Source organism: Rhopalosiphum maidis, chromosome 1 (assembly GCF_003676215.2).
Source record: "Rhopalosiphum maidis isolate BTI-1 chromosome 1, ASM367621v3, whole genome shotgun sequence".
NCBI classification, from domain to species: domain Eukaryota; kingdom Metazoa; phylum Arthropoda; class Insecta; order Hemiptera; family Aphididae; genus Rhopalosiphum; species Rhopalosiphum maidis.
Genome location: NC_040877.1, coordinates 52,344,841 through 52,371,303, shown reverse-complemented (window position 1 = coordinate 52,371,303; position 26,463 = coordinate 52,344,841). Strand labels below are relative to the sequence as shown.

The window sequence follows — 26,463 nt, the reverse complement described above, 5'->3', positions numbered from 1 at the left end:
TATACAACAAATAAATAGAATCTATTCCCGTTTCTCTTAATTTTTTTCAATTTACCCGGATTATTTTGAAATATACTGTGTCTTTTTATTCAAAATACCAATTACATCTAATTTAGTATCTACCCTTAATGTTGGAAAATGGATGCATTTTTTAATGATATAAAAAGTTATTAAAAAACACTAAAAAAAAAAAAATTGAGTCATTGTATGCCATAATATAATCATCGATCCGTCACACAGAATCTAAAATATGTATACATTTATCTGATATAATCACTTATATTATTTACAACCATCATGTGGACAGGATGTCAGAAAACAGTAACTGAATGTGGATCGTCACGCATTGCTTACAATGACATAAACCAATGTTATATTGTTATTTTTTAAAACTATAAATTATAAGTAAATTCAATAAACTATTCTGAGCAGTCTTAATTTACTGTAAATAGTATTTAATTTTTCGAATATTAAGAAATCATAAAAAAAATATATGTACAATAAGTTTATGTTCATTAAGTGGTATTTTAAATAACTTCGAATTAAAATATTTAAGATGGCATATCTTTTATTGATATAAAAAAAAATGATAGAAATTGTTCAATTATTTCAAATGCAACTAAATGTTTATAATTTACCAAAGAAAGGTGTGCAATAATTATTTATTGTTTTGTATTTATTTTGTTTTGTAGTTGTATTTTATTAGTGTTTCAAATATGACTGAATTTAAATAATTTACTATAAAAAAGGTGTGTAACAATTACTTTAAATGATGTTTCTTACTGTAACTTGTACACAGATTTTTAAATTATTTGAAGAAATAAAGTAGATTTTCAACATATATTTTTTAAAGATTATTCGGAGAATATTTTAAGATTTTTTTAGAGTACATTATTAAAATAATATTTTAAACATTCTAACACCTAAAAATCTGCTCTTTTTTGTTATAATACTATCAATAGGTATTTATATAAAAATATTTAAAACGCTAGTAATTTAACATTTAAAGTGTATACGAATTTTAAAGAAAACAATGAAAATATTTAAATATGTCTTAAAGATGTAAAAGCTTAGCTATGACTATTTACTTTAATATAAATTAAATACTAATTTATATACTGGCTAACAAAATTAAAAAGACTAGTACATAATTTCAATAATATTTTATAATATTAAGGACTATAACAATAATTTACTTTACAAATAATATTTCTAATAATCTAATATATTATTGAACAACTTGAGAATACAATACTATTATTTTTTATTACCATATTTATACACATATAAATTAATTTACATTTATACCTACTATTATTAAGTTAAGGTGAAACTTGTACTCATATTATTTTGTTATCTAGCTAAAGGGTTTTGTATAACCCATTTATGTATTTAGATAAAATTAATTAATATTTTATAACCATTATAATTTATAATGCATCTTTTAAGAAATAAATTATTTTATGATAGTTTTTAAATGATAATTACACATAATTTTTATATTAAAATACATACGATTAAGTTTCAAAACAAATAAAGTCAAAATCAAAATTTTTTTTTAATCAATACCTAAACAAATGTGGTTTTAAAAATGAAAATTTTAAAACAAACCTAATAAACTATACTGTCCTAAGTCAAAATTATGTTTATTAAGAAGACTGAATAAAGAAACGTGTAAAAATGTGTAACCCATTACATTATTAATTACCTATTTCAATTAAATTCAACATAAAAATAACTATTAGATATTATTTATTGTAAATGATACAATTAATAAAATGTTAAAAATCGTTGGGATTAAACTAAATTTTATGATTGAATAATACTTCAATAATAGAGAATTTTTATAGATGAAAAAATATATAGATATATCTATACTATCTGAAAATGAACCAAATAAAACTGAAATATACTTTATAAACGCTGTAGGCTATATATTTTGAGAATATAAATCTAAGTTATGGCTTTATTTGAAATATACCATTTGTGTACACCTCACCATAGTATCGTTTGACATACACATCACAATTTATTACCAACGCTTGTCATTTAATAAGACCATTTAGTTCAAGACTTGTCAACATAAAAATCCCCAAAAAGATAACCAGAAATTTACAAGGGTACTGTTGACAAAACATTTTGTAAAACTAACACAACTAAAGGGATGCCGCCTAACGACATTATTACGGTTGTCCGAATAACTGGGCGTAAAGATTTACTGTTTTATTGAGGCGGCGTCCTTGGTTAGCTCGCTTTCTATCCAATCGTAACTTGTCCGAGTATGTCGTTCCAAAAATTTCGATTTTATTCACCCTTTAACATGTAAATAATTTATAGCTGAATTACACGCCGAATTTCAGAACACAATGCTTGGCCCTTTTTACGACCCTGTTTGACCCAAAGACCTATTTATAAAACGAATATTTGAATTGTTATTGTTACGTCAAGTGGTTTAGAGGTATTCGTAGCACGTGCTAAAGAATACTTAAATTGAAGATTTCAACAAGCAATAAAAGCGGTCAGATGAATAATACAATTACCATAGAAGTATGTATAGATGTTATTATAATCACAAAACAACTTAATCCCTTAACCATTATATTACATTTTGTACAATAATTTATAAAGGTATCATTGTTATTTTTATTATTCAGTAATAGTGGATATTTTATTTTTATTGCCCACGATATTTGCAATTATTTTGGTGGTTTCTAAAATTATGATACCAGAATTTAAGTATCTTAGGGCTGTCCAAAAATAGGTCTGAATTAGGTGAATCGGAGCGACCGTGACACTATTATATATTTGCGGGGGAAGGAGAGAGCAGAGGGCCCTTGCCGTCCTTGCTTGAGCACATCGTGGCGAATCGTTCAAAAGTGGGTCACTAATCACAATGTTAGCGGCCCTGCTATAGCCTTGAGCTAATAACTGCACGCATTCATCCGCCGTCTGTGATTAGAATAATAATAAATAGACGGACAACAATCAATTAAAACAACGAAAACTGATTTCATAACAAATATAATTTACGATCATTTCAAACACGTATGGTCAAAGGGAAAATACAAACTGCCCCAGCACACATGATTTCTTGGTATAACAAATATAAGTTTAAATTAAAACTGTATTAATTATTTCAACACTATTACCTTCAATGAAATTGGGATCATCGTCACTCAAATGACTCAAGTCCATGCACTTCGGATCTGAAAAAAAGTGAAACTAGAAATTATAAACTCATATTGTTTAAAGTCAATGTCATAGTCAGAATTATGTTTTTGTTTTTAGGATAGTGCACCTGTAATGGTTTTTGTTTTAACAATTGTATTCTCGGTTAAATATAATTGTTACATCCAATTGTCTTTATAATCTTTATAAAGTATTGATTTAATCGATTAAAATTATGCAATGCTTAACGAATAAAACGGTAACAATAAAATAACTAATAAAACGCATTGTATTACAATTGTTAATTAAATATATTTATATTAAATATGCAAATTACCATCAATGAATGTTTGATCTTCGTTCAAATTACTGAGTTCCATGCACTTTTGATCTGAAAATATTCAATTTACGCATCGTCAATTAAAAAATATAAATATAATGATATAATATAGATATATACCAATTAAGTATTAAAAATTACAAATTCTTTACATTTTTCAAAATGTAATGGAACATTGAAATACACATAATATAAGAATACAACGAAATCACACAATTAACATAAAATCATATTAATTAATATAAAATACATATTTCTATACATTTAATCAATTGATAATATTAGAATTTTAAAACGTTAAAGAAATTTATTTTTTATAAAAAAAAATAAGTATCGTCATAATTAAAAAATTAATAACACGTAGAAATACATCATGATGAATATAGTAACCTAATCGAACAAAAATAATTATAGAAAACAACTAAATTTTAACTAAGAAAATAATTAATTTTCATATATTATTATTCACAAAAAAGGGGGAAATGTTTATTGAAACAACATTTTATGAAAACATATTTTTATGTAATTTTTATTTTTATAATATTTTTAAATTTTAAATTTTTTAATAATAGCATTCATTTCGGTACATAAAAATTGAATTTCAAACAAATATAGCTAATTGGTTATAACTTATCAATATTTAAAATGTTTATAAACTGCAGTGAACCAACATTTTGCGAAGTACCATTGCTATATCACTCCATTTTATTTGCCAATAAATAACAAAAAAAATATAAAAATTTTAATGAACTAAAAAACAAAATTTTCAAAATTATTTAGTTTTCAATAAAATGAGTATCGTGTTATAAAAACCAATCTATATGTATAAATCGAATTTCTGATGAGTATCTAATTTATAAGTCTTACATGAGTGGAGTAGTGGATCAAAATTTTGCGAAGTATATTTACAGTTACATTGGTTTATAAACCAATAGTCCAAAATTAAATTTATACACATAAACATACATTATTTTAAAAATTATTTACAATTAAGTAAAAAAATATATTTTCAAAAACATTAATTCTACGAGAAATAATGAGTTGTTTAACAAAAAATAATCACCTGGTATACATTATAAACATATATATTTAAGTACAGTTTAATATTCGATATACAAATATAGCTTCCAGAAAAAAAAATCAATCATGTGGTTAAAAACATATTTGAATAGCTTTAGGTACCAGCTGCAAAGCCCGTCTATAAAATTCCGATATCACAACACTCTTTTGAACGTACTCCAAGTGCGCAATATTAAATTGCCAATTTTTTTTTTTTTTTTTTTTGTTCCAATTACTTTGTTAAGCAAATTTATAAATAGATTAGTGCCTGGCTGTGTGATAAGATAAGGGTCAATGGTCAACGATTTGGGTCAAAAATTATAATCGACATAGTTTAAAGTCTAGATGTTTATTTAAATTCATAAGAAAACTCCTTTTCCTGTCTATACTCATTCATTAAATTATTGACTTAGAGATACTATTGGAGGATTTATTTTTAACCTATGTCTATAATATTGTAAGAACATTTATTGTATAAAATAACTATGTTGATGTTATTAATAGTGCTAGAAAAGTACACAATATTATGTAACTATTGTGGCTTTAATAATTAAATAATGTTCTTACTTTCTTAGTTCATTATAGTCAGGTGGTATGTAATGGTATGTATTCTTATTTTACACATCATATTAATTTATTTACGGAGAAAAAAATATATAAGTTCTATTAGTTATAAATTGTATTTGATATACTTAAAAATAATTAAAATAAGAGAAATAATTTATAATTTATAATTTATTTATATGTATTTTGTATTAAATCAAAAAACACAAATTAAAACGATGTACATAACATTTATTTTTTCATAAATAAACTAATATAGCTTAATACAAGCATTTAAAATTATTGGTATTTTTCAAGGGGTATTCGATTATATTTTTAAAGTACATAAAATAATAAATAAACCTGTACCTACCTATTTTAATAAAAAAAAATTTAGAAAATCATACGAATTTATAAATTGGATTTATAAAATTTAAATAAAATATTTATCTAATATAAGGTAGGTATACGAAAAAAATATGAAATTGTCACAATATGTTCAAAGAAACTAATTAACAAAATTAATAGCAATTTTTTTATTATAAAAGAATACAACATTATTCCTTCCATTAAAAATCTTATTTGTAAATTAAAATATAATTTCACTCAATTCATTTTTTTTATTGTTTATTATAGTTATACAATCTATACAATTTAATAATAATAATAATGGATTGCGTTTATGATAGCTTGCCGCTTGGTGACTTAAATGGAAATGAAACCACTATACGTCTATACGTATTATACATTTATACCGTTATGATACACCCGAAGTTTAGTTATAAGACATAAGAGTTAATTTAGACGGTAGAAGATCTCAGATCTCGATCATAGGTATTTAAAGACTTATATATGTTCACGACTTAAAATTTTACGTAATCTAATAAAAAACATTAATTTTTTTTAGACATAGATTTTTGACCCGAAAACAGCTTTTCATTACTTTTTATCCATAAATTGCTATATTTAAAATTTAACATATTAAAAATGAAATTTCTAATTTATTCTTAATTATTCTTAATTTGATAGTTATAGTATTATATATTATTAACATTAACAGTTAAGTAATTATAAACATTGATTCAAGGCGAATGATGAAATATTAAAAACAAATTGTTGATTAATACTATATTATTTGATACTTTTAACCTTGAAAGAGAATCTTTCGGAAGTCTGGAGAAAGATTTAGTTTTTTCGCAAAAATCAGTGCTAATTTTTTCAGTATAATAACGATTTGTCCTTTAATACACATCTACCAAGGTTAAACTTGTAAGTATGAGGTGAAGGTATTACAATTAATACATTTATTTTCATCGTAAAAACAATGTTGCTTAAATGCAAATTGACTAGAAATATTATACAAAACAAATATTGGCTATCATTCACAAAATAGCAATAAGTTAATTTGATCAATTTGCAATTTAAGTGGGTCATAAAAAATAGGTGGGAAAGGTAACACAATTCAGGAATGACTTCACGATTACCTCCAAGGTCGGTAGCAATGAGATAACGCCGGAATAATACACCACATCAATGATAATATAGAAAATAAATAGACATTTATATATATTTTTTTTAAAAACGCTCACATAAGTATTATGTCGGTCCGAGAAGTGGGCCAATGTCAGATACCCCATGTATGTCAGTAGGTCAAACGCGAATCTTAACAAGATCACTACACAATATTACGCGATACAAATATATACATACATAATACTATATAAGTATATATTTATATATATATATATTTCACTTTCATTTTCGTCGCATTATTATTCACGCGCGCACGCAGAGGAAAAAACTGCGGGCTATTGAGTCACACCACACCATACCAAATACTATTGTGTTGATCATATTATGTATATTAATATATTATACAAAAAACATTCTTAGTATTGTTTAAACTTTTGTAACAATATATGATGTTAAACGATTTGCGTTTAAAATATGTGAATACATATTATATACTTATATAAATGATCTGACTTAAGAAGATTTGCATTAAATATAGACTTAAAAAACACTTTCACCCTATCCCTATAATCAAGGGCGTGTGAAAGTTGTAATGACCTAGGGAATACCAGACAAGGTAAAATCTACAATACAATACGCACATTTTCCTATATTATGCACTTAAACACAGACCAATTAATAAATTATGATTTTTTTGTATAAGTATTATTATTTTATTTAAGTTACTTTTAGAAATGATGGAATACTTTCAAAATCTGCGTATTGTTAATAACACCCTAATTTTAAATCAAATAATTAGCATTGCAAAGACAGTTAATAAATTAGCCTAATTAGTAATTACCAAGTTTTAAAATATTACTTTTTCTAAGATTATTAAAAAGATGTATACTGTTTAATCGTTAAATATATAAAAATAGGATAAATTATTAAATGTATGCCAACAATTTAAAAAGTATTAAATTAAAAACAAAAAAATTATAAAAATTATTAAAATATGAGCAAAATAAGGAATTTAGAATAATTTTAAAATATAACATTAGTTTAGAAACACTTTTTAGGTGATAAAAAATACTATCTTTTAAGATAAAAAATCACATTTAGTATGATGCCTTTAAGAGATCGTTTTTTTAATATTTTTTTTAAATTTTCTTAAATATTATACAAAGAAACAAGAAAATTAATAAATTATTATTGGCATACCTACTACTTTTTCATTTATTTTAACTGTTTAGCAATTCCTAACACAATTAAAAAACATTTTAACTTGTTTTTAATTTCTAAAAATGTATCATCATATTAACGGTAAATTTAGTAATTACAATTATTACTTAACATCATTTTTTAATTAACCATTATCTTAAAGAAATATTTTAATGCTAATGAAATATTTTTTATTCATTAATAATTCTTGAATAAACTTTGGTATATAATTTTAAAAAATTGAACTTCAATGGCTTTAAGTAGATTTGAACATCAAATAAAAAAATATGTACATATTTAATTTATTTAATGCATATTAAAAGTTGTATAAAAAAAAAAGAATTTATTATTTACAGTTTAATATTATATTACCTAAATTATTATATAATTTCTAAAATGATATTGATTAATGAATATGCATTCATCTACATTCAGCTGTAAATTTTTTTTTTTTATTTGGTATGTAGAATATTCATGTATAATTCATGTTAGTTAGATACATTTATTATGATTTCTAAATATTAATTAAATATAAAATATACACTGTTATAGTTTTAAAAAAATATATTATTCCACAAAAACATAAATAATATAAATATATTTTTTTACACTACGTATTATACCAAATTGTACAGAAATACAAAATATTCTTATAAATCGATAATTAACTATATATTTGAACTATTTTAACTAATTTTTAATTAACTATACAATTCACGAGCTAGGTAATTAAGTTATAAATTTATAATAGTTACAAATTGTAAATCATTTATTAATATTCTAAACATGAGTCAAAAACTAAAATACTTTAACACATTTTATATAATGTATGATTGTAATTATGTACAATCTATTTAACACATACCTGAATCTTAGTGTAGATAATGTAATGTAACGATAGTAGAGTTGCGACAAGGCCTTTATTGCTAGTGACCCGGTTAGAGGGATGAAAATATGAGACCGAAACTAGGCCGCCGCCCCGAGACCGTGGTAAGCCAGGGAGGAAAAACCCGGGACGCGAAATGAGTCCCAAAGGATACGCATGCGATTGCGTGAAAATGTGGGCGGGAACGCATGACCTCGCGAACAAAAAATAGGTCGACCTGTGCGAATTTAATTTTCAATTTCGTCCCGTGCCGATCATATTTTATGTGATTCTGTGTCATCGGTACGGGAAAAATATGTAAGTACTAACCTAACTAATAATCATTAATCGTTGATTATTATATAAAATATAGTCAATTTTTTGTTTTATTAATAAAATAACAACTATAAAGATCTATAAAGATTGTTTTGTACAAGTTATTTTTTTGTTGGAAAAAAAATATTTATCCACTTTTATTATATAATATATGTAAATCTAGTTAAGACATTATATGCTACATATAATAGTAGCAAAATCTAAAAATCTAAATTATTATATACTAGTTATTATTATACAGTTATTTATCAAGGATAGTCACGCCCATTTTATCATTTAATAATGAATTTTTTTAATTTCTGAAATTTTAGAATTTTTAAATATACTATTAAAGATTTTATTTTCTAATCCTTAAAATTGTTTGTACTACCAACTTATTAAGTAGTACTTAAATAGTGTCTTACAGCAATACAAACTTCTGTTTTTCAAAAAAGAACCCCCCTACTCCCATTAACTATAAAATATGTAGTGGACAACTTTATTATACATTCTGATGCATCAATTCATAATTTGAACGTATAGTTTTGATTTTACAATGATGTTTTTTTTAATTTTTTTTATATACATTTTTTTAATTATTAAAATATTTATATTAAGGATAATAAACTTTAAAATAGTTTTACAAAAAATAAAATAATGCAATATCGTATTTAGTATTTATTAGTGGTTGGACAATTTTTATAAATTATAAATATTGATAGACAAATAAAAATTACAAACATTTTCAAATTAACTACCATAAAACCCATATCTTCCAAACCAATATCTTGAACCTATAATTAATTTTGATACACAAAATAAAATAACTCAAGAACTAATCATTGAAATTTTGATTTTGGTACCTACTTCAAAATTTTTAAAAAAAATTATCCACCAAATAGTTTACAGTAGAAAGGGGAAGTTTTCCTCTGGAAAACGGAAGTTTTTTCTCCACAGAACACTTTTAAAAAGTACAAAAATCTCAACAATTTGAAAATTAGTCTTTAGATAAATTTAAATATTCTAAAAGATTTTAAATAACTGTATTATATGAAGAAAAAACTTAAAAGAGGGAAAGCAATATGCTTAGTCAATCACCCTATATAGTCAGCAAAACTCTTTCTCCTAAAATTAAAAATCCTGTAAAATTATAAAAAAAACTACCGCTGTAAGAAAATCAAAAGTGGAAATTGTTAATAAATTTAAAAGTGAATAAAATGAGAAACATCGTATTAACGTGCAAATCTACCTGTTTTTGTCATAATTTATGCTAGTTATAATATTCATATTTTAAAATTATTGTAAATAAATGATCCGCTCATTTTGCCACTCATTATTTCATAAACTGTAAATTAAATTACAATATAGAATAAACATTTACTTTTTTGGTGAAAACTTTTTATTTTTAACAAAATTTCTATATTATCGTTTAATAACATTGCATTATTCCAATAATAAGGAAACAACAATCTTAAAAACATCAACAATCATATTCATACTTTAATAATAATAATAATAATAATAATACAAAATATGTACACACAAATGAACCGCAAATCTAACATAGAATGTAGTAGATACTTGTATTTATTCAAGTTATACGCCTATAATAGCAATAGTTTTAACCACCCAGAGTATAAACCTGTGTTCTATATGTATGAAATTATATTGTAAGTTAAATGTAAACTTAGGTTTAGGTGTCTATTAATTAACTTATTATTGTTAATATATCAGGAAGTCGACATTTATTTTTCTATCAGTGTAATCATAACGGTAGTTACGTAAATTCAATCTTATATTTTAATAAACCAATACTACTAGGCTCCGTATTTAGCTCCATGTCAATAATATAATAAGAATTAATTTTATACCACAGATATATTTTATACCAAATTAATAGATAAGAATATTATGTTTGGCGTAACATTAATTTGGTTTTTATGTTTTAATGATAATGTATTATAAAAGCATAAGGTGTACATAATATTTAAAATATTTTTCACTTAAAATAAATTTAAGATTGAGTCAGAATTAAGTGAAAAATCAGAATAAAATATAGAAACTAGTACTTTTAGTATTTATCACTCGGCTAATCGTGGATGTTTCGGAACACGATAAACATTGATAATAATATTATATTATTAATTATTATTTATTTCTTATAATTATAAAGTTATACATTTTGAATCTAATGATAAATCATCGCATTTTAAAAAAGGAAGCCGAGTCTCTTATATTATTACATTTTTAATGACATAATTATATATTATGAAGGTATCAATTTTATTAAAACTTCTACAAAAATATCATGGTTTTTATTGTTTATCTTTATGCTTTAACAAATAATTGAGAAAATTTCCTTCTAAAAAACGTGCCGTATAAATCCTAAAATACTATAAAATCGTGTATCAATATATAAATTATGTATTATTTATATTATACACCACATAGGTACACGATTTACGATACTATTTAGGTACTTTCATATATTCATTTATTATACACAATCCACCGTTTGAGTTATTTCAATTTGATAAAATATTATTTAAGATAGCCAAAATTGCTATATATCATTTGATGGCAATCTGACATGTACAACAGGTATACGTTAATTGTTCGAAATATTTACACTTGCCTTTACTATATCTGCTTTTATAAAATCATATTTCTATTTATTCATAAATCATAATACATACTAGGTACCCAAGTTTCTTTTAAACAAACTATTTATTTCATCATTCTAAATTTTAATTTTTATAAAATAGTTATTAATATGTTGTAATTTTGAAATAATTTATTACAGAAATGAAGTCATGACAATTTTTTTTTAATTATTTCATTAAAATGTCTATTATATTTTGATCATTTTTAATGAAAAATAGTTCGTTTATTTTAATATATTACCGCACAATGTAAAATAATCATATTCTGTATTAAACAAAGTCTGAGAAATAACATAAATAATTAGTTGCGTAGTTTAAAAACGTTAGTGCGAGCATAATATATACTACGTATTATGAAATGCTTGAATGTTTAAAACGAATAAATAAAATAAAATATAAAGTAAAATGTACTTCATTAAATTAACAATCTAATTAATACAATTTTAAAAACTATTTTCATCATTTATAAGTGAGACATTAGCGTCATCGATTGTTCTTACAAATAATTTTTCATTTTTAAAGCACACAAATTTATAATTTTTTTTTTTTTTTTGCATACAATTTATCTTATAAAATAGATTTTTATTGGTTAATGTTAAACTTTTTATTTTTTCCACTTAACATTTAAATTTTTGGTCGTTTATTCTTGTCAATCACTAAGTAAATTAAATTAATTTTTGCTTGCTTTGAACCTCGCTTTGAACGTACATTGCGATTATCATTCTACAGATACTTTCCGCCCACTAAAAATTTTTTAAAATATTTTGATAAAATCTTAATTTTTCTTTTAGACATATTTTCTTGAAACAAAAAAAAAATTAAAATTAAATTTCTATACATTGCTATTAAGACATATTATATTAGACATCATTTATTATGACTTCTGATTATAAATTTAGATCAATAATCGAATGACACCAACAAATCAGCATAACTGATAAGTTGCTAACATATTTAGAAAATTATATAGTTATATCATGAAATTATAATAACTAACATGTTAATAATGCAGCAAAATGTCCACTTAAAAACATAATTAACTTCAATCAGCTCAATGTAATATTACACTTAATAACAGCTGTAATAACTAGGTAATGGAAATAAAATGTCGCACATATACTATAACCTCTACTATTACCTTAACAATCTAATATAACTTAGTCCGATTTTGTATCAAAAAATTTTAATATTATAGTATAATGTAATGAGTATTAATATGATATTATGACTAAGCTCTATAATATAGAATATTTTGACCATTACATTTCAACATTGTCGATAATTTCACAGTAAAATTTTATACTTAGAAAAAAACCACACAAATATTCAAGATAAGTGAACGGTGCACTACAATGTGAACAGTTTAAAATATTGCGCATACGCAAGAGTCACAACTCACAAACCTCATCGTATCATCTATATCAAAAATATTTACGGGAAGTCGGGAAATAAATCAAATAAACAAAATTTGAGAGCCTTATCACTTTTGTTCCGTGTCACCATTTTTCTATGGTCTAGTCCGACAATGATAAGCAAAACTTTAATAAAATAATCACGTGACGCGCACTACAAAAAAGTTCAACTTAACCACAAAAGCTGACGAAAAATGTTGACAGACTTGTAGTGAAGGTGAAACAGTATTTAAATTGGTTGGAAGCTTGCTTTAGCGAATAATTTTAAATGTCCCACGGCATTGCGCATGTCTTATAAAGAATATTCGCTAGAATACTCATAAACAATAAATAGATGTACAGCCAAAACATTGAATATTTTGTATACACCTTTTTGTACAGTTTTACCTTCAATGCGTCGATATTAATACACATTTAAATAAAATACAATAATTCATACAACTAGTATGTCATACAAGCAAATTAGTTAAAAAAAAAAAAATACAAATATTGACTATTATTTAAAATATTAATATAATGATACGTCGTAAGATAAAAATAGTAATAACGTTGGAAGAGTAATAACAAACAACCAGTGGGTACCAAAAAAAATGTTAAAAACGAAGCCTTGCAAATATATTTTTTTAACTAAATTACATTTTTTAAGTAATCAAATATTTATTTGAACATTTCTAAGCCCACTTTATTTCAATTATATTAATTGTTTTTATAATTTAAATTACAAAAAATAAATAATCACTTTTATGATTATAAATAAATACATTAATTATTTAGAAACAGTAACAACTGTCTACAGTGTTTAATAATTTAAACTTAATGATAAAATCGTTAATTTTAATAAAAATATGATTCCTAATGCTATAATTCAAAATATGTTATTATAATAACAATTCTAAACCCTTATTTACATACCAGACGATTAAAAAAATGAGGATATATTTATTTAGCTTTTACACATTTTACTAGTGCGTATATAGTTTACCAACTAATATATTCTGAAGTATTGGATATGTTAAGATTAGGCCATGAACTATTAGTATGTATTTTAACCTTTAATATCAAAGCATAACTTGGTCAATTTAAGTCCGGATGCATCCAATAATAATCTTTCCTCCCTGCTATAGAATTAGTAGGGGAAATCATACTAACTGTTGTGGGTCAACAATTCAAACGTTATATTATAATTCATTGGGCACTATGTCATGATTAAAATTGAAATCTTTATTTACAAAAATGTAATTATTGAACAGTATTAGGTACTTTATAATGTAAGTAATCAGAACATACAGAACATAATTATACAAATAAAACAACATACCTGACTAACTAGTAACTACTATTATTTTTGTATACCGGGTGATCAATAAATATAACGTAAGACATTCGTTATTTCAAAAACCTAACAACGTTTTTGGAAATATTTTATTTTACCTACTTAATTTTAAGTTGTTGAAAGTCACGTTTTTCAAAACAGAATTTTTTTTTCTTTAAACTTCGATGTATACAAATATAATTTTAGAGGATTCGTTTATGATTTTTAAATATTTAAAATTCAGATGAACTGCTCCGAAGTACTACACTAAGAATATGTTATAAAAAATAGTCCACTACTCCGTTGATCTAAACTTTAAATACTTTTAACTAATAAAACTATTAGTCTGATGATATTTAATTTTATAGACCGCATTACTTCAAATAATATTCAACTTAGAAAATTAAATTGATAATGTATGTCATTAGTCATTGAAAAGAATAGAAAACTTAAAAAATAATAATAAATAATAAAAAAAAAAAAATTTTTCCTAAACTGTTTTTTGTAACGACTTAAAATTATGTAAAATAAATAAATTCAAAAACGTTAGTAATTTTTTGAATAAATAAGTAGCTTATATTAAATTAACACACAAATTCAAGACATATATGCTACAGAAAAGGTTCGATAAATTAGTTTTTATCGTTGTAACGTAGACATACTTAAAAAGTCTAAACTCGCGTCTACATAAAAAGAAGTGATTAAAATTGAATCAAAATATAACTTTTTTTTATTTTTCAATATTTTAAATAATCGTATAGTAAAATTCAATAGGTGTTTTAAATTTACAAATTAAGTTTTTATTTGAATTCAATATTGAAACATATTATAACACAAAATATTGTCTATACCTAGTTTTTTGGCTTTACGATATATCTGTACAGATTGTTGAAATTTATTTATAATTGATAACATTAAAATATTAAATACCTACCAATTACTAAATATTCCTACCAAATAACCAAATATATACGAGTAGGTACCTAGTTAAAAAGTTAAAAATAAGTATTTAATTTATTTTGTAAATATTTTTAATTTAATCTTTTATTAAAAAAAAAACCATTGATCAACATACTTTTCTTACTACATTCGATTTAATTAAGAGTCAGAACAATTATTCTACACTCGTTTAGTTTTTAATATTTTAATTCGGTTAATAGAATTTCTATTTGACGAACGTTTATTAAACATGAATCATTGTACATTACCTTTTAAATAATGACGATTCATTTAACAATATATAGATGGATAAGTAGTAATAACCGGAAATGCATTGTATATATATTTAAAATCAAAAAAATATGCAGAATGTATTATTAAAAATTTTAATTTTAATTTGCTTTTATTACTAAACCAGGTATAAAAAAATATTTTTAGTTTTTATTATGGCCTATGGGGTTAATGACTATGAGTAATCTTAGTAGAATTTGCCTAGTATCAATGGTAACTTAATAATAAATCTACCTATTAAAAATTTTAAATACCTATGTCATTAAATGAACGTATTGAATCAATCTCGACGTTTATTTGATAATCAACAAAAAGTATTTTTCATTTAAAATAACCTTAATAACAAAATTAGTCGTGTTACTGTAGAAAGCCGTGAAATCCTTAAACATCGACTATATTTATTACGATAAATTAATAAAAACTCATAAGCAAGAATGGATATTAATTATTTCGTAGAAGATTGTTTAAAATAACGGACAAAATCAGTGACAATAAAGAAGAAAGAATCAAGTGTATTCAACAGCAATTGGTATCCTCTAAAATAGTCCGAAATATATTATTTTATTCATTATGATCCTAACTACATCTAAAACACTATCGTCTACAGACTACTACTAATTTCTAACTATATACAACACCCAATGATCATTGTTTATTAGCAATAAAATGTTATTTCAAACCAGTTTATGTGTGGTAAAATAAACATAGATATTACTCGTAAATGATGTATGGACGCCAACACCACAACTGAAACCATTGTAACATCGTTACATCTCTTTTCTCTCTTGTTTAAATATTTATTGATTTATTTATCACTAAGAAGTTTCTGTTCGAGTAATCGTTTCTCTCTTTGTTATGTTAACCTAAGAGTGTATATTTAGTGAAGACAGAAATTCCATATCCGTAATATGTTACATATCAATGATCATAGAAGATATGAGATAATGCCCAATGGGTATAGCTTCTGACCAGCGGGCGGTGACTTCGAGTTACAAAATGCGAATACGATCAATAGTACTTCTCACAATAAAACGAGTTAATAATTGTAAATCGTGCGAATGAGAAAGGGCTAGTAGCCCCTATCTGTTGTCCGCGTTTTTATTAATTTAACATGATTAAAACCGTATTGCAGGACCTACACCTCGATTGAAACAGTCGGAAGAACGTGGACGGAAAAATCGGAAGAAAAACGGCTACCGGCGAACGCCGACAAAAGACGTGTTTCGGCGTTACGCCTCTGATGTCGCATAACAATGCCAGAGCACGCCCTCCCGCCAACCACGGGACGTCGGACGAGTAACGAAAAAACAACCACTGCACAGGCACAGCACGCGCGCCTACCCTTCGCCGTTACGTCTACGCATTGACCCATTGTGTTGCGCATCAGGTGAAAACGGTACGCTCTATGCAAACGTGTACGTCTTCGGGACTCCCACCGAGCTGGCCACCGCCACCACCTCCAACACCGTCCACCAAGGCACTGCCGGCGACCGCGTGAACCCAAAATAGCTAATCACCGTGTCCACAGTCAAGGCTCCGCGGTGCCCGTGCATGAACTTGACCAGTAAAAGGTCACCCCGCCCGCTCACCCTCCCGAACCACAACAGGTGAAGTGCAACGGCAGCGGTTATCTATCTGCCGAATGAGATGATAAGCATCTATTAACTCCGCACGCCACTCAAACGACGGCCGACAGCGTCACCGAAAGGTGCACCATACAATGAATACGACACGGACGACGCTGGGCGACAGCGGCGATGGCGGGCGAGAGGACCGAGCTAGCGTCGGCGGCGGCGGAAAGGGAGATAGAAAAGAGAAAGTGTTGCTCCGCGCGCCCGCCCCGTCCAGGAAATACGTGACCCGGACGTCCGGTGACGCCGAGTCCATCGCGTACACGTTGTTTTTCCACGACAGAGGAAAACTCCCTCGATCGGGACCGTAACATGTTATTATATACATACATAACATTATAATACGATAAAAATATGTACGCCGTCTTACCAGCTGTATTGCCGTCCGACGAGAACGACGGTGGCGGCGACTGCTGCTGCTGCAGCATCATGGCGTGCGGTTCCGAGTTCGAGTCGTCTTGCGACGGTCCAGCGGCCGTTTCACCATCGCAATCATTTTCCATTTTGAATGCTATCATCACCACCCGCCGTTCGGCGGCGGATTCATCGCCGCCGCCGCTATCGTTGCTGCTGCTGCCACCGCCGTTCTCGTCGCCGGCCATCGGGCCCGACGTCGCGTACTCCGACAGTTGCGCCGTCATGCTCGTACCGATATACTTCCGACGGACGGCCACCGCGGCGGCAATATAGGTCGGTAGGCCATCGTCGTCATTCACTTGCACTTGTTTTTCACGTCGTCTGGCATAGATATATGTATAATAATATAGGTATTGTTATGAACACTGGCGCGACGGTACACAGCACAGGACGGCAACCGTCCGGGACGACGGCGGCGGCGGAAAAATATAAAATATTACAAATACCTATTATCTACGTACACGTCGGCGGCGGATGACGATTTCGTCGTTAATGTCTTGTTGTACGACGTGACGACGAAACGGACTACGGCGGCGAAACGCGAAGGGTTGCGACGGACGGATTTATTTACTTATTTTGTTTTTTTTTCGCACAAGGGGGAGAGATAAAAAAAAGTGAAAATGAATAATTTGGTTTGCGGATGAAAAAAAAAAATAATAATAACACCGTAGGTCCACTTTACGATGAACGCAGGCTTGCCGTCTCGACGGTTCTTTTAGAAAGTAGGTCATCCAACATGAGCAGTTTTCGTTGAAAATACCACGGATGTCCACCGGTGCTACCGGGCTCGAGACAAAGGTCGGCATGAATTTTCACGCGAATTTTACGGAAAAACACTGTTCCAAGACAATTGGATAGGACAATAGCTGTCGTTTTCCGGCGTTTGTCCCGGGATAACGACATCTGTTGTCCGGATGACACACTAGGTTATAGCCGTTGGTTACACTGCACTCGCATATCCTTATCAATTGTGGATTTTCTCTAGATATTTATTATTTTCCATAAAAATAAAAGTTTTTAGTCGAACAACTGGAACAATTATTAATCAATTAAATGAATATCTAAATATTAATAATTCATATACTTAATTTAGTTTATAATTATAATATGGCCGTATCTGCTACTCTACAGGTAATTAATAATATTATATAATATGCAATTATCAAAATTAAGATGAATATAAAGTTTAAATCCAACAATCTACAAGTTTGATTCTTAAGTGGATATTGTAGTTGTAAATTTATAACTTTGGTAGTGGGGTAGGTGGTTCTAATTATATTATTTTAAATCTAAGAAAGAATTTAATTGACCAAGACATTTTTTAATTTAATTAAACACTTTATTTTCATTTTTATTTTCTACAAATTATTTACCTATAACCAAATTAAAATTATATCTATTTTAACATTATTTTTTACTAGAAAGCAATTGATTTAGTAACCAAAGCAACTGAAGAAGACCGTAATAAAAATTATGAAGAAGCTTTAAAATTATATGAAAGCGGGATTGAATATTTTTTACATGCTCTAAAATGTAAGTTTAATATAAATATATATAAAAATATAAATACATATTTTTTGAAGCGTTTTTTTCTACAAATATACAGATGAAACCCAAGGAGAAAAAGCTAAGGATAGCATACGAGGTCGTTGTACACAATATTTAGAAAGAGCTGAAAAACTAAAAGATTACTTGAAAAATGGTAAAAATAAAAAGAAACCAGTTAAAGCTGGAGAGTCAAACTCTAAGTAAGTTTCTCTATAAAATATATGAATATGAAAATAAAAATGACATATTATGATTATTTAAAGAAATGATGACAAGAAAAATGACAGTGATGATGATGGAGACGACCCTGAAGCAAAAAAACTACAAAATAAATTAGAAGGGGCTATTGTTGTTGAGAAACCTTGTGTAAAATGGTCTGACATTGCTGGCTTAGAAGGAGCAAAAGAAGCACTTAAAGAAGCTGTCATACTTCCTATAAAATTCCCTCACTTGTTCACTGGCAAAAGAATCCCTTGGAAAGGAATATTATTATTTGGGGTATATATATTCAATATTTTCAAAAATGATTACATTCATGAAAAATGAAAATTTATTTTAATTATTATCTTAGCCACCAGGAACTGGTAAATCATACCTAGCAAAAGCAGTTGCAACAGAAGCCAATAATTCTACATTCTTTTCTGTCTCATCTTCTGATCTTGTATCTAAATGGTTAGGTGAATCTGAAAAACTTGTCAAAAATCTTTTTGAATTAGCTAGACAACATAAACCCAGCATTATATTTATTGATGAGGTAGATTCACTTTGTTCATCACGTTCAGATAATGAATCCGAATCAGCTCGTCGAATAAAGACTGAGTTTTTAGTTCAAATGCAAGGTAATAATGACATTTTTTTATGTTTATGTTTGGTTTTCATATTATTAAATATTTTATTGTTTAGGTGTTGGTACTGATAATGAAGGTATTCTTGTATTGGGAGCCACAAACATACCTTGGGTACTTGATGCAGCTATACGTAGACGTTTTGAAAAGCGTATTTACATACCTTTACCAGAAGAACATGCTCGGTTAATAATGTTAAAACAAAATTTAGGCAACACTTATCATTTACTAACTGAAGCTGACCTAAAGACATTGGCAACTAAAACTGAAGGGTATTTATACTAAAATGTTCTTATAAAATTAAATTTATAAAATAAAAAATGCATTATTTTAATTAGCTATTCAGGAGCAGATATCAGTATAGTTGTAAGAGATGCATTAATGCAACCAGTACGTAAAGTACAAACAGCTACACATTTTAAACGAATATCTGGACCTAGCCGAGCAGATCCAAATGTAATTGTGAATGATTTGTTAACACCGTGTTCTCCAGGTAGCCCTGGTGCCATTGAAATGTCATTTATGGATGTCCCCAGTGATAAACTTCTTGAACCTGCTGTTTCTATGGTAAATAACTGATATTTTTAATTATTTAAATATCTACTATACCATACACTGTTATTTATAGAGTGATATGTTACGTTCATTGGCTACATCTAAACCTACAGTGAATGATGATGATATGAAAAAATTGGATAAGTTTACTATGGACTTTGGTCAAGAAGGGTGAGTCAGCTCTAAATGTTCAAATAAATGCGATGAAAATGAATCAATTTTTAACCAGTTCTGTTTCTCCAGTGGTTCAAGACATGATTTTTTTTTTTTTTAGAAATAAAATTATTTTCCCCAACTTTGTATCTAATTATTATGTTATCCTCGTCAACTATACATATTATTTATAATACTTTTATTTTTCATATATTGTCTAGATATTATATAATAATAAATCATTTAATTTTTAATCAATTTTCATAAATATTTTATTAGTCTTCCACAAAATTTAGCTACTTAATAATTTATCAATCTATTTCTTTATAACATGCTTAATAAGCATGTAGTATGCTTTCATGGTACAACCCATTTTAAAAAATTTTTAATTTTGTCAACACACAACATAATATATCTAGTAGCGTTATGGTAATATATCACTGGTATATAATATACTTGTAATCGTCATACATAATATCAATGATAAATTTGAACATCAATTTTTTCAATATTATTACATGGAAAATACTGTATTATATATTCATATTTATCAATAAAATATATCTTTTATTTTTATATATATAATATAAATATTTTATGGTATTCCAATATTAAACATTGTATAAATATTTTAAAACTTAAGAGGATGCTACACCCACATATGTTATCTACGTCTTACAAAATATGTAAGTTTTGTGCGGAATAGAACCACTTAGGCTGTATTAGTTAGTCAGGACTAAATTCACTTACTATATAGACAAAATAATTGAGAACATTTTCTGTGAAATATAATTTTTATTTTTTGATATGGCTTAAAAACAATTTTTATTGTTTCAAAATACATTATTTTTGAACTTAAATAACTTTTTTTGTCGTTTTGATATTGAAAAAATAAAAACTATATTTCTCAGCCTAAGTTCTCCTTTTTAAGTTGTCAACATTTTGTTTCTTAGTTATGAATGGTAGCCTCCTTTTTTTTTCCCGCGCATAATAGTTTTTGCTGTTTTACATTTAAAAGACTGAGAAATTATATGCGGGTGCAACGTCCCTGCTTAATGCCACCCACTAATAATAGAACCACTTATGGGTTAGGTGACCCATAGTTTGAGAACTTCTAGTACAAGGTATTATATTTATTGAAATTCTTATGAATAGATTTTCTTAATAATGTTATGTATTTATATAACTAATATCCATAATAAAGTAGAATATATTTCCTTTAAAATTATTGTCAGTTAATAATTAAGTGACTTCATTATCAACAAACTTACTTGTTGCAAATTGTTTGCTTTTTAGAAGAAAATTAAATGGTATTTGCGACATTTTATACATAAATTTATTCTTTATTGTTTTATTTTCACAACACGCTACATATGTTTTTGTTATTTTGATTACTTGCAAGAAATTACTGTTAAAAAAATAATTGTAAAATTAACCAATTACATAACTCCATAACAAAAATAACAGCACACTACTTTATATATTATCCTCTGTGAGAATAATTATTTATACTTCAATGTTTTTCCCTCTTAAAAACATATTTATGATTAATAGATTTTATTTACTAAGGAAAATTATAAAGAAGTATTTTTTTTTTTTGTCAAATTCTCTGCCATTCTCTTCACTTTGTATGGTAAAAATTCATATTTTTAAATTTAAATACCTTAAAAACACTGAACTGAATATTTAGTTCAATACTAAAAATTATTATTTTTATTTTCCCTAACAAAAGCTATGAAATTGCATTGCATCACTAAATTCAATAACGATACAATGATGACTCAATGAGGACTGCAATTTTAAATAGGTGGGTGGCTAGAGCTCTTTAGTTTATAATTTTTAATAAATAATAGGGATAGAGGTATTATTTTTAAAAAATCTTTCAAACATAAACATGAAAATTATCCGAACCAAAATTTTTGCTTATTAATTAAATAAATTTGTCCTGACTTAATGTTTATCTGATCTTAAACCCTATTTCAAAGATAAATTCAATATTGATACATCAAGTATAATTTTAAACAATTAAATGAACTGGTTTAATTTTCCTCTTTACCTGATAAGTATATAAAAATGTATGGTAAATGCTAAATATCAAACAGTATAATAGAAATAATAAACCTAACTACAAAAGTTTTAGTTGAGACATACAACAAAAACTGACAATAATTTAAAACAAATTTCTTTAATACTGATTTTTTATTTATACTAATTAATTAAGTATGTATTTACTTGCCTCAGCCATCTATGATCTATTACTTTGTACTCAAAAAAACTTATGAAATACTTAGTAAAAAATAAATTATCATTAATATTTAAGCCTAGAGATATAGTTTAGTATAATTAAAATGTTGTAACATTCATATTATAATTGTTTCAATGTTAACTGTATATGTCATTACATGGTGCCCATTGAATAATTTTACTTTATAAATAAATAATTACTGTTTTGTCGTAAACTATTTTAATACATTATGTATTAAAAATTGCAAGGCAATAGGCAAATTGTAGCAATTAATTTTGATAATTTATTTTATTTGATAAATTAGTTATAAATGGAAATAATGTGTTTGTTAACAATTTATTATGGTTAATGGGGATATTATAATTTACAATAAAATATAAAATGTATTATATATATATTTATATATTCATTTTACTAATAGTTAAAATTCCATTTGTTTTATAATCTCAAATAAATATGAAATAATTTATTTTTTTTAAGTCTGTTTAATATAATCTATTTATTTTGTTTATATATTGTTATGATTTTTGCTAACATTAAAAATATTTTTTTATCACACAAAATATAAAGGATTAAACTTAGAAACTATTAAAATTGTCAGTACTTTTTGTTACAATCAATGATTAGGTCTAGATATACTCTTGTGGGCCTAGATTTAATGTAATAAGAATAACCTGAGCAATTTTTTTATTATATTTATATTACTTCCCTTTTTCAGCATAAACAAATTTTGTGTATGCTACTATTTAAAATTACATTTGTTTGTGATTAAATTATATTCAACAATTAACAATAAATAAATATAAGCATTTTTAATTCTTTACACATTTAATATTTATTTAGTTTTTTTCTGAAATTAAATGTAATAGATAATGATAGTTTTTTTTTATCACACTATATCATTAGACATACATTTTAAATTTGAAAACAAATTAACTATTTTAAGCTTGAGGATGTCTTAAGTATTCAGTATTAAAATAAACAATGGTTATAGTTATATCATCTCTAAATGATCTAGAAATATTTTTAGGTAAATTTAGTAATTGAGATAATTTAGCATGCTCAACACCATACTCTGAACCCCCTAATGCATTACGTATTAAATGTGTACATGCATTTGCATCAACTGGTTTTCGTTTTAAACTGTCTCGTCTTTGTAAAAGTAAATTATTTATTTCACTTAATTTCATATTTTTTCTTGGCAACTTAAGTGGTGTCAGTGTAACTTTTCCACTCATGTGTTCTCCGACCAAACGAACAACCTAAAATTTTTAAATTATTACTTTAGTTACACTTTTCACTTTTAAAAAACAAATACTGAATAGTTTTTAAATTTTAATGAACAACTTATTTTTGGTGTAATCCTAAAAATTGTAAAACAATGATATTAACAAAACTCTATATTACTTGTAACGGAGACATAAAATCCCATAAACCATCTGTAGCAAGTATCAGAAATTTATCTCTAGGTTGAAGATGATGATGAGCAACTTGAGGTTTAGCGGTCAAATACGGAGGTGTGTAGTAAAAAGGTGGTATTGCATTTTCACCCAATTTAGGAACAATGTGTTCTAATAACATTTCTCTTGACCATTTATATCTAATATTTTAAATATTATCAAACAAATAATAATACAACTCACATATAAAATGAAAGATATTTTATAATATCATTTATAATTTACTTAAAATGTAACAACCTTAAATCTCCAAAAGCTCTTAATGGCGCTAGCTGACCAAGAAGCCTTTCATATTTTATAACCGTATCTTTTTCATTTGAAGGATGTTCAGAAATCACTCTATGTAGTTCGTTTAAATTATCAGTATTATGTTCTTCAACCATGACCTAGGTAAACACACAACTATAGTATATACTATATTCTAAGGAATGTGGGGCATAAATAATATTAGTCTACCTTAGCTATCCATGTATCATCGTCAGTATATACTCCAACTACTGCCAAACAATCTCCAGTTGAAGCAACATGTAAATGAGGGCCGTCAATATGAGCAACACATGCTACAGATCCAGACAATCCAACATTTAATGTTAAATTATCTACTTCACTATTGATATTTAATCTTGCTTCAGACATAATATCTTCATCAAGTTGCAAAAATGCTTTTTCTAATGCATCTTTCATTTTAAACTGATGTTCTTGGCGTTCATTTATTAATTTAAGTACATATGATTTTAAACTTTGGGCATATAAGCTTTTTAATTCAGCAACTAAATCAAATGTCTCATTACGCATTTCAACAAGCTGATTGCCAGATTCTAGATATTCTAAAAGTAATGGCTTGGGTAACAGACTTACACAAATGTAATCAAACAAACGTTTGGTAATTACATGTGAACAACTTGCGCCACCATGTCCATCAAAAACTCCAAACAACATACCTAAAAATTGAAAACAATAGATAATAATTTAAGTCTTTGACATTAAACATATAGATATAGTATTTCTATCTTTACTAAATATACACTTTTGGCCACCATGATAGAGAGAGAAACTATAATTCTTGCAGAAGCTTTTAAACGATAAAGAAACTATCATTTAATGAAGAGTTTTTAACAGTCATCCCCTCGCACCAAAAATATATTCTGGATTCACGCCTGGCTCATATATAACCCAAGACTAAATAATTTTAGTCATGATATAACCTAAGTGCAACTGCAGTATAATCAATAAAAAATTAGTTTTAAATTAAATTTAAAATTTTGATAAATTATAAATTTCTGATGAGATATAAATCAACTATAATGAACGCCAATATAGACATTATCTATTAGTCTTAATATAAATTATAATCATAATTTTATGAGAAGATAGTATAAGATAATTTGGTTGTTATAAATTCAGAGCTTAAAACCTGATTTTAAAAATGTTCATAAATAATTTATAACCAGTCACTAGAATTTGTTTTTGACACAATAATTGTAAAATCAAAAGCTTGAAACCCGATTTGAAAAACTATAACCAAAACTTATTAATAATACATTCAAACACACCAACCAGATGTTAAAAGACATTTTGCTTCAGCACGAGCATCTTCAATTGGAGCATTTGATTCCAGTTGATTTGTTTCATATGCTTTAACAGATCCCAAATTCTGTTCAAATTCATAAATATGTTCTTTAGAGCTTAAAATCGCTGTCACCTAAAATTATATGAATAATTTAAGTAATAAGTAGTAGGTATTCTAAAATTAAAAAGTAATACTTCTTGAGGTGTGATTTTTCTAGCAACAACAGACCTATGAATACATTTTGAATGTAATTGAAACTTGAATATATTTTTAATGCCTAATAAACAAACGTTATTTGTGTAAAAATTAATAGACATGATACACCAAATCAAAATCAATAATTAAAGCTATGAACTATGAAGTATGAATTAATTTTTAAATATTTATTCATCGGTCATCGAATAAATTTTATCCAATTCTATTATCATTTATCACAATTTATGATAATCACGGAGCAAG

General features: G+C 26.4%; 3 protein-coding genes across 3 annotated transcripts in view; 1 reads left to right on the top strand and 2 right to left on the bottom strand.

Moving 5' to 3' along the window:
• Window positions 1-18,580, bottom strand: part of LOC113548091 (nuclear hormone receptor FTZ-F1) — a 61,752-nt gene extending 43,172 nt beyond the window's left edge. The window contains exons 1-3 of the mRNA XM_026948761.1: window positions 17,582-18,580; window positions 3,506-3,559; window positions 3,150-3,206 (exon numbers count right to left, since the gene is read on the bottom strand). Of these exons, the coding sequence (XP_026804562.1) occupies window positions 3,150-3,206; window positions 3,506-3,559; window positions 17,582-17,852 (382 nt within the window). The 5' untranslated portion in view covers window positions 17,853-18,580. The remainder of the gene's footprint in view (window positions 1-3,149; window positions 3,207-3,505; window positions 3,560-17,581) is intronic.
• Window positions 18,581-18,701: 121 nt separating this feature from the next.
• Window positions 18,702-20,871, top strand: LOC113548092 (vacuolar protein sorting-associated protein 4B-like). The gene is made up of 8 exons (XM_026948762.1): window positions 18,702-18,759; window positions 19,050-19,161; window positions 19,235-19,376; window positions 19,440-19,674; window positions 19,748-20,015; window positions 20,080-20,293; window positions 20,360-20,588; window positions 20,650-20,871. The coding sequence occupies exons 1-8, from the start codon at window positions 18,736-18,738 to the stop codon at window positions 20,749-20,751; spliced, it is 1,326 nt and encodes a 441-aa protein (XP_026804563.1). The 5' UTR covers window positions 18,702-18,735; the 3' UTR covers window positions 20,752-20,871.
• A 2,990-nt stretch (window positions 20,872-23,861) lies between these two features.
• On the bottom strand, window positions 23,862-26,385 carry LOC113553785 (pyruvate dehydrogenase [acetyl-transferring]-phosphatase 1, mitochondrial). The gene is made up of 6 exons (XM_026957314.2): window positions 26,199-26,385; window positions 25,992-26,136; window positions 24,891-25,375; window positions 24,675-24,820; window positions 24,382-24,574; window positions 23,862-24,236 (listed from the first exon to the last, which is right to left on the bottom strand). Exons 1-6 carry the CDS (start codon window positions 26,319-26,321, stop codon window positions 23,916-23,918), a joined length of 1,413 nt encoding a protein of 470 aa, XP_026813115.1. The 5' UTR covers window positions 26,322-26,385; the 3' UTR covers window positions 23,862-23,915.
• Window positions 26,386-26,463: the final 78 nt, after the last annotated feature.

Excerpts from the sequence above, each read along its gene's own strand:
- LOC113548092 (XM_026948762.1), top strand. The coding sequence starts at position 18,736 with ATGGCCGTATCTGCTACTCTACAG. Across the intron at positions 18,760-19,049 it reads CCGTATCTGCTACTCTACAG|AAAGCAATTGATTTAGTAAC; the intron begins GTAATTAATAAT and ends ATTTTTTACTAG. Across the intron at positions 20,589-20,649 it reads TTGAACCTGCTGTTTCTATG|AGTGATATGTTACGTTCATT; the intron begins GTAAATAACTGA and ends TGTTATTTATAG.
- LOC113553785 (XM_026957314.2), bottom strand. The coding sequence starts at position 26,321 with ATGTCTATTAATTTTTACACAAATAACGTTTGTTTATTAGGCATTAAA. Across the intron at positions 26,137-26,198 it reads GAAAAATCACACCTCAAGAA|GTGACAGCGATTTTAAGCTC; the intron begins GTATTACTTTTT and ends ATATAATTTTAG. Across the intron at positions 25,376-25,991 it reads AAAATGTCTTTTAACATCTG|GTATGTTGTTTGGAGTTTTT; the intron begins GTTGGTGTGTTT and ends TTCAATTTTTAG.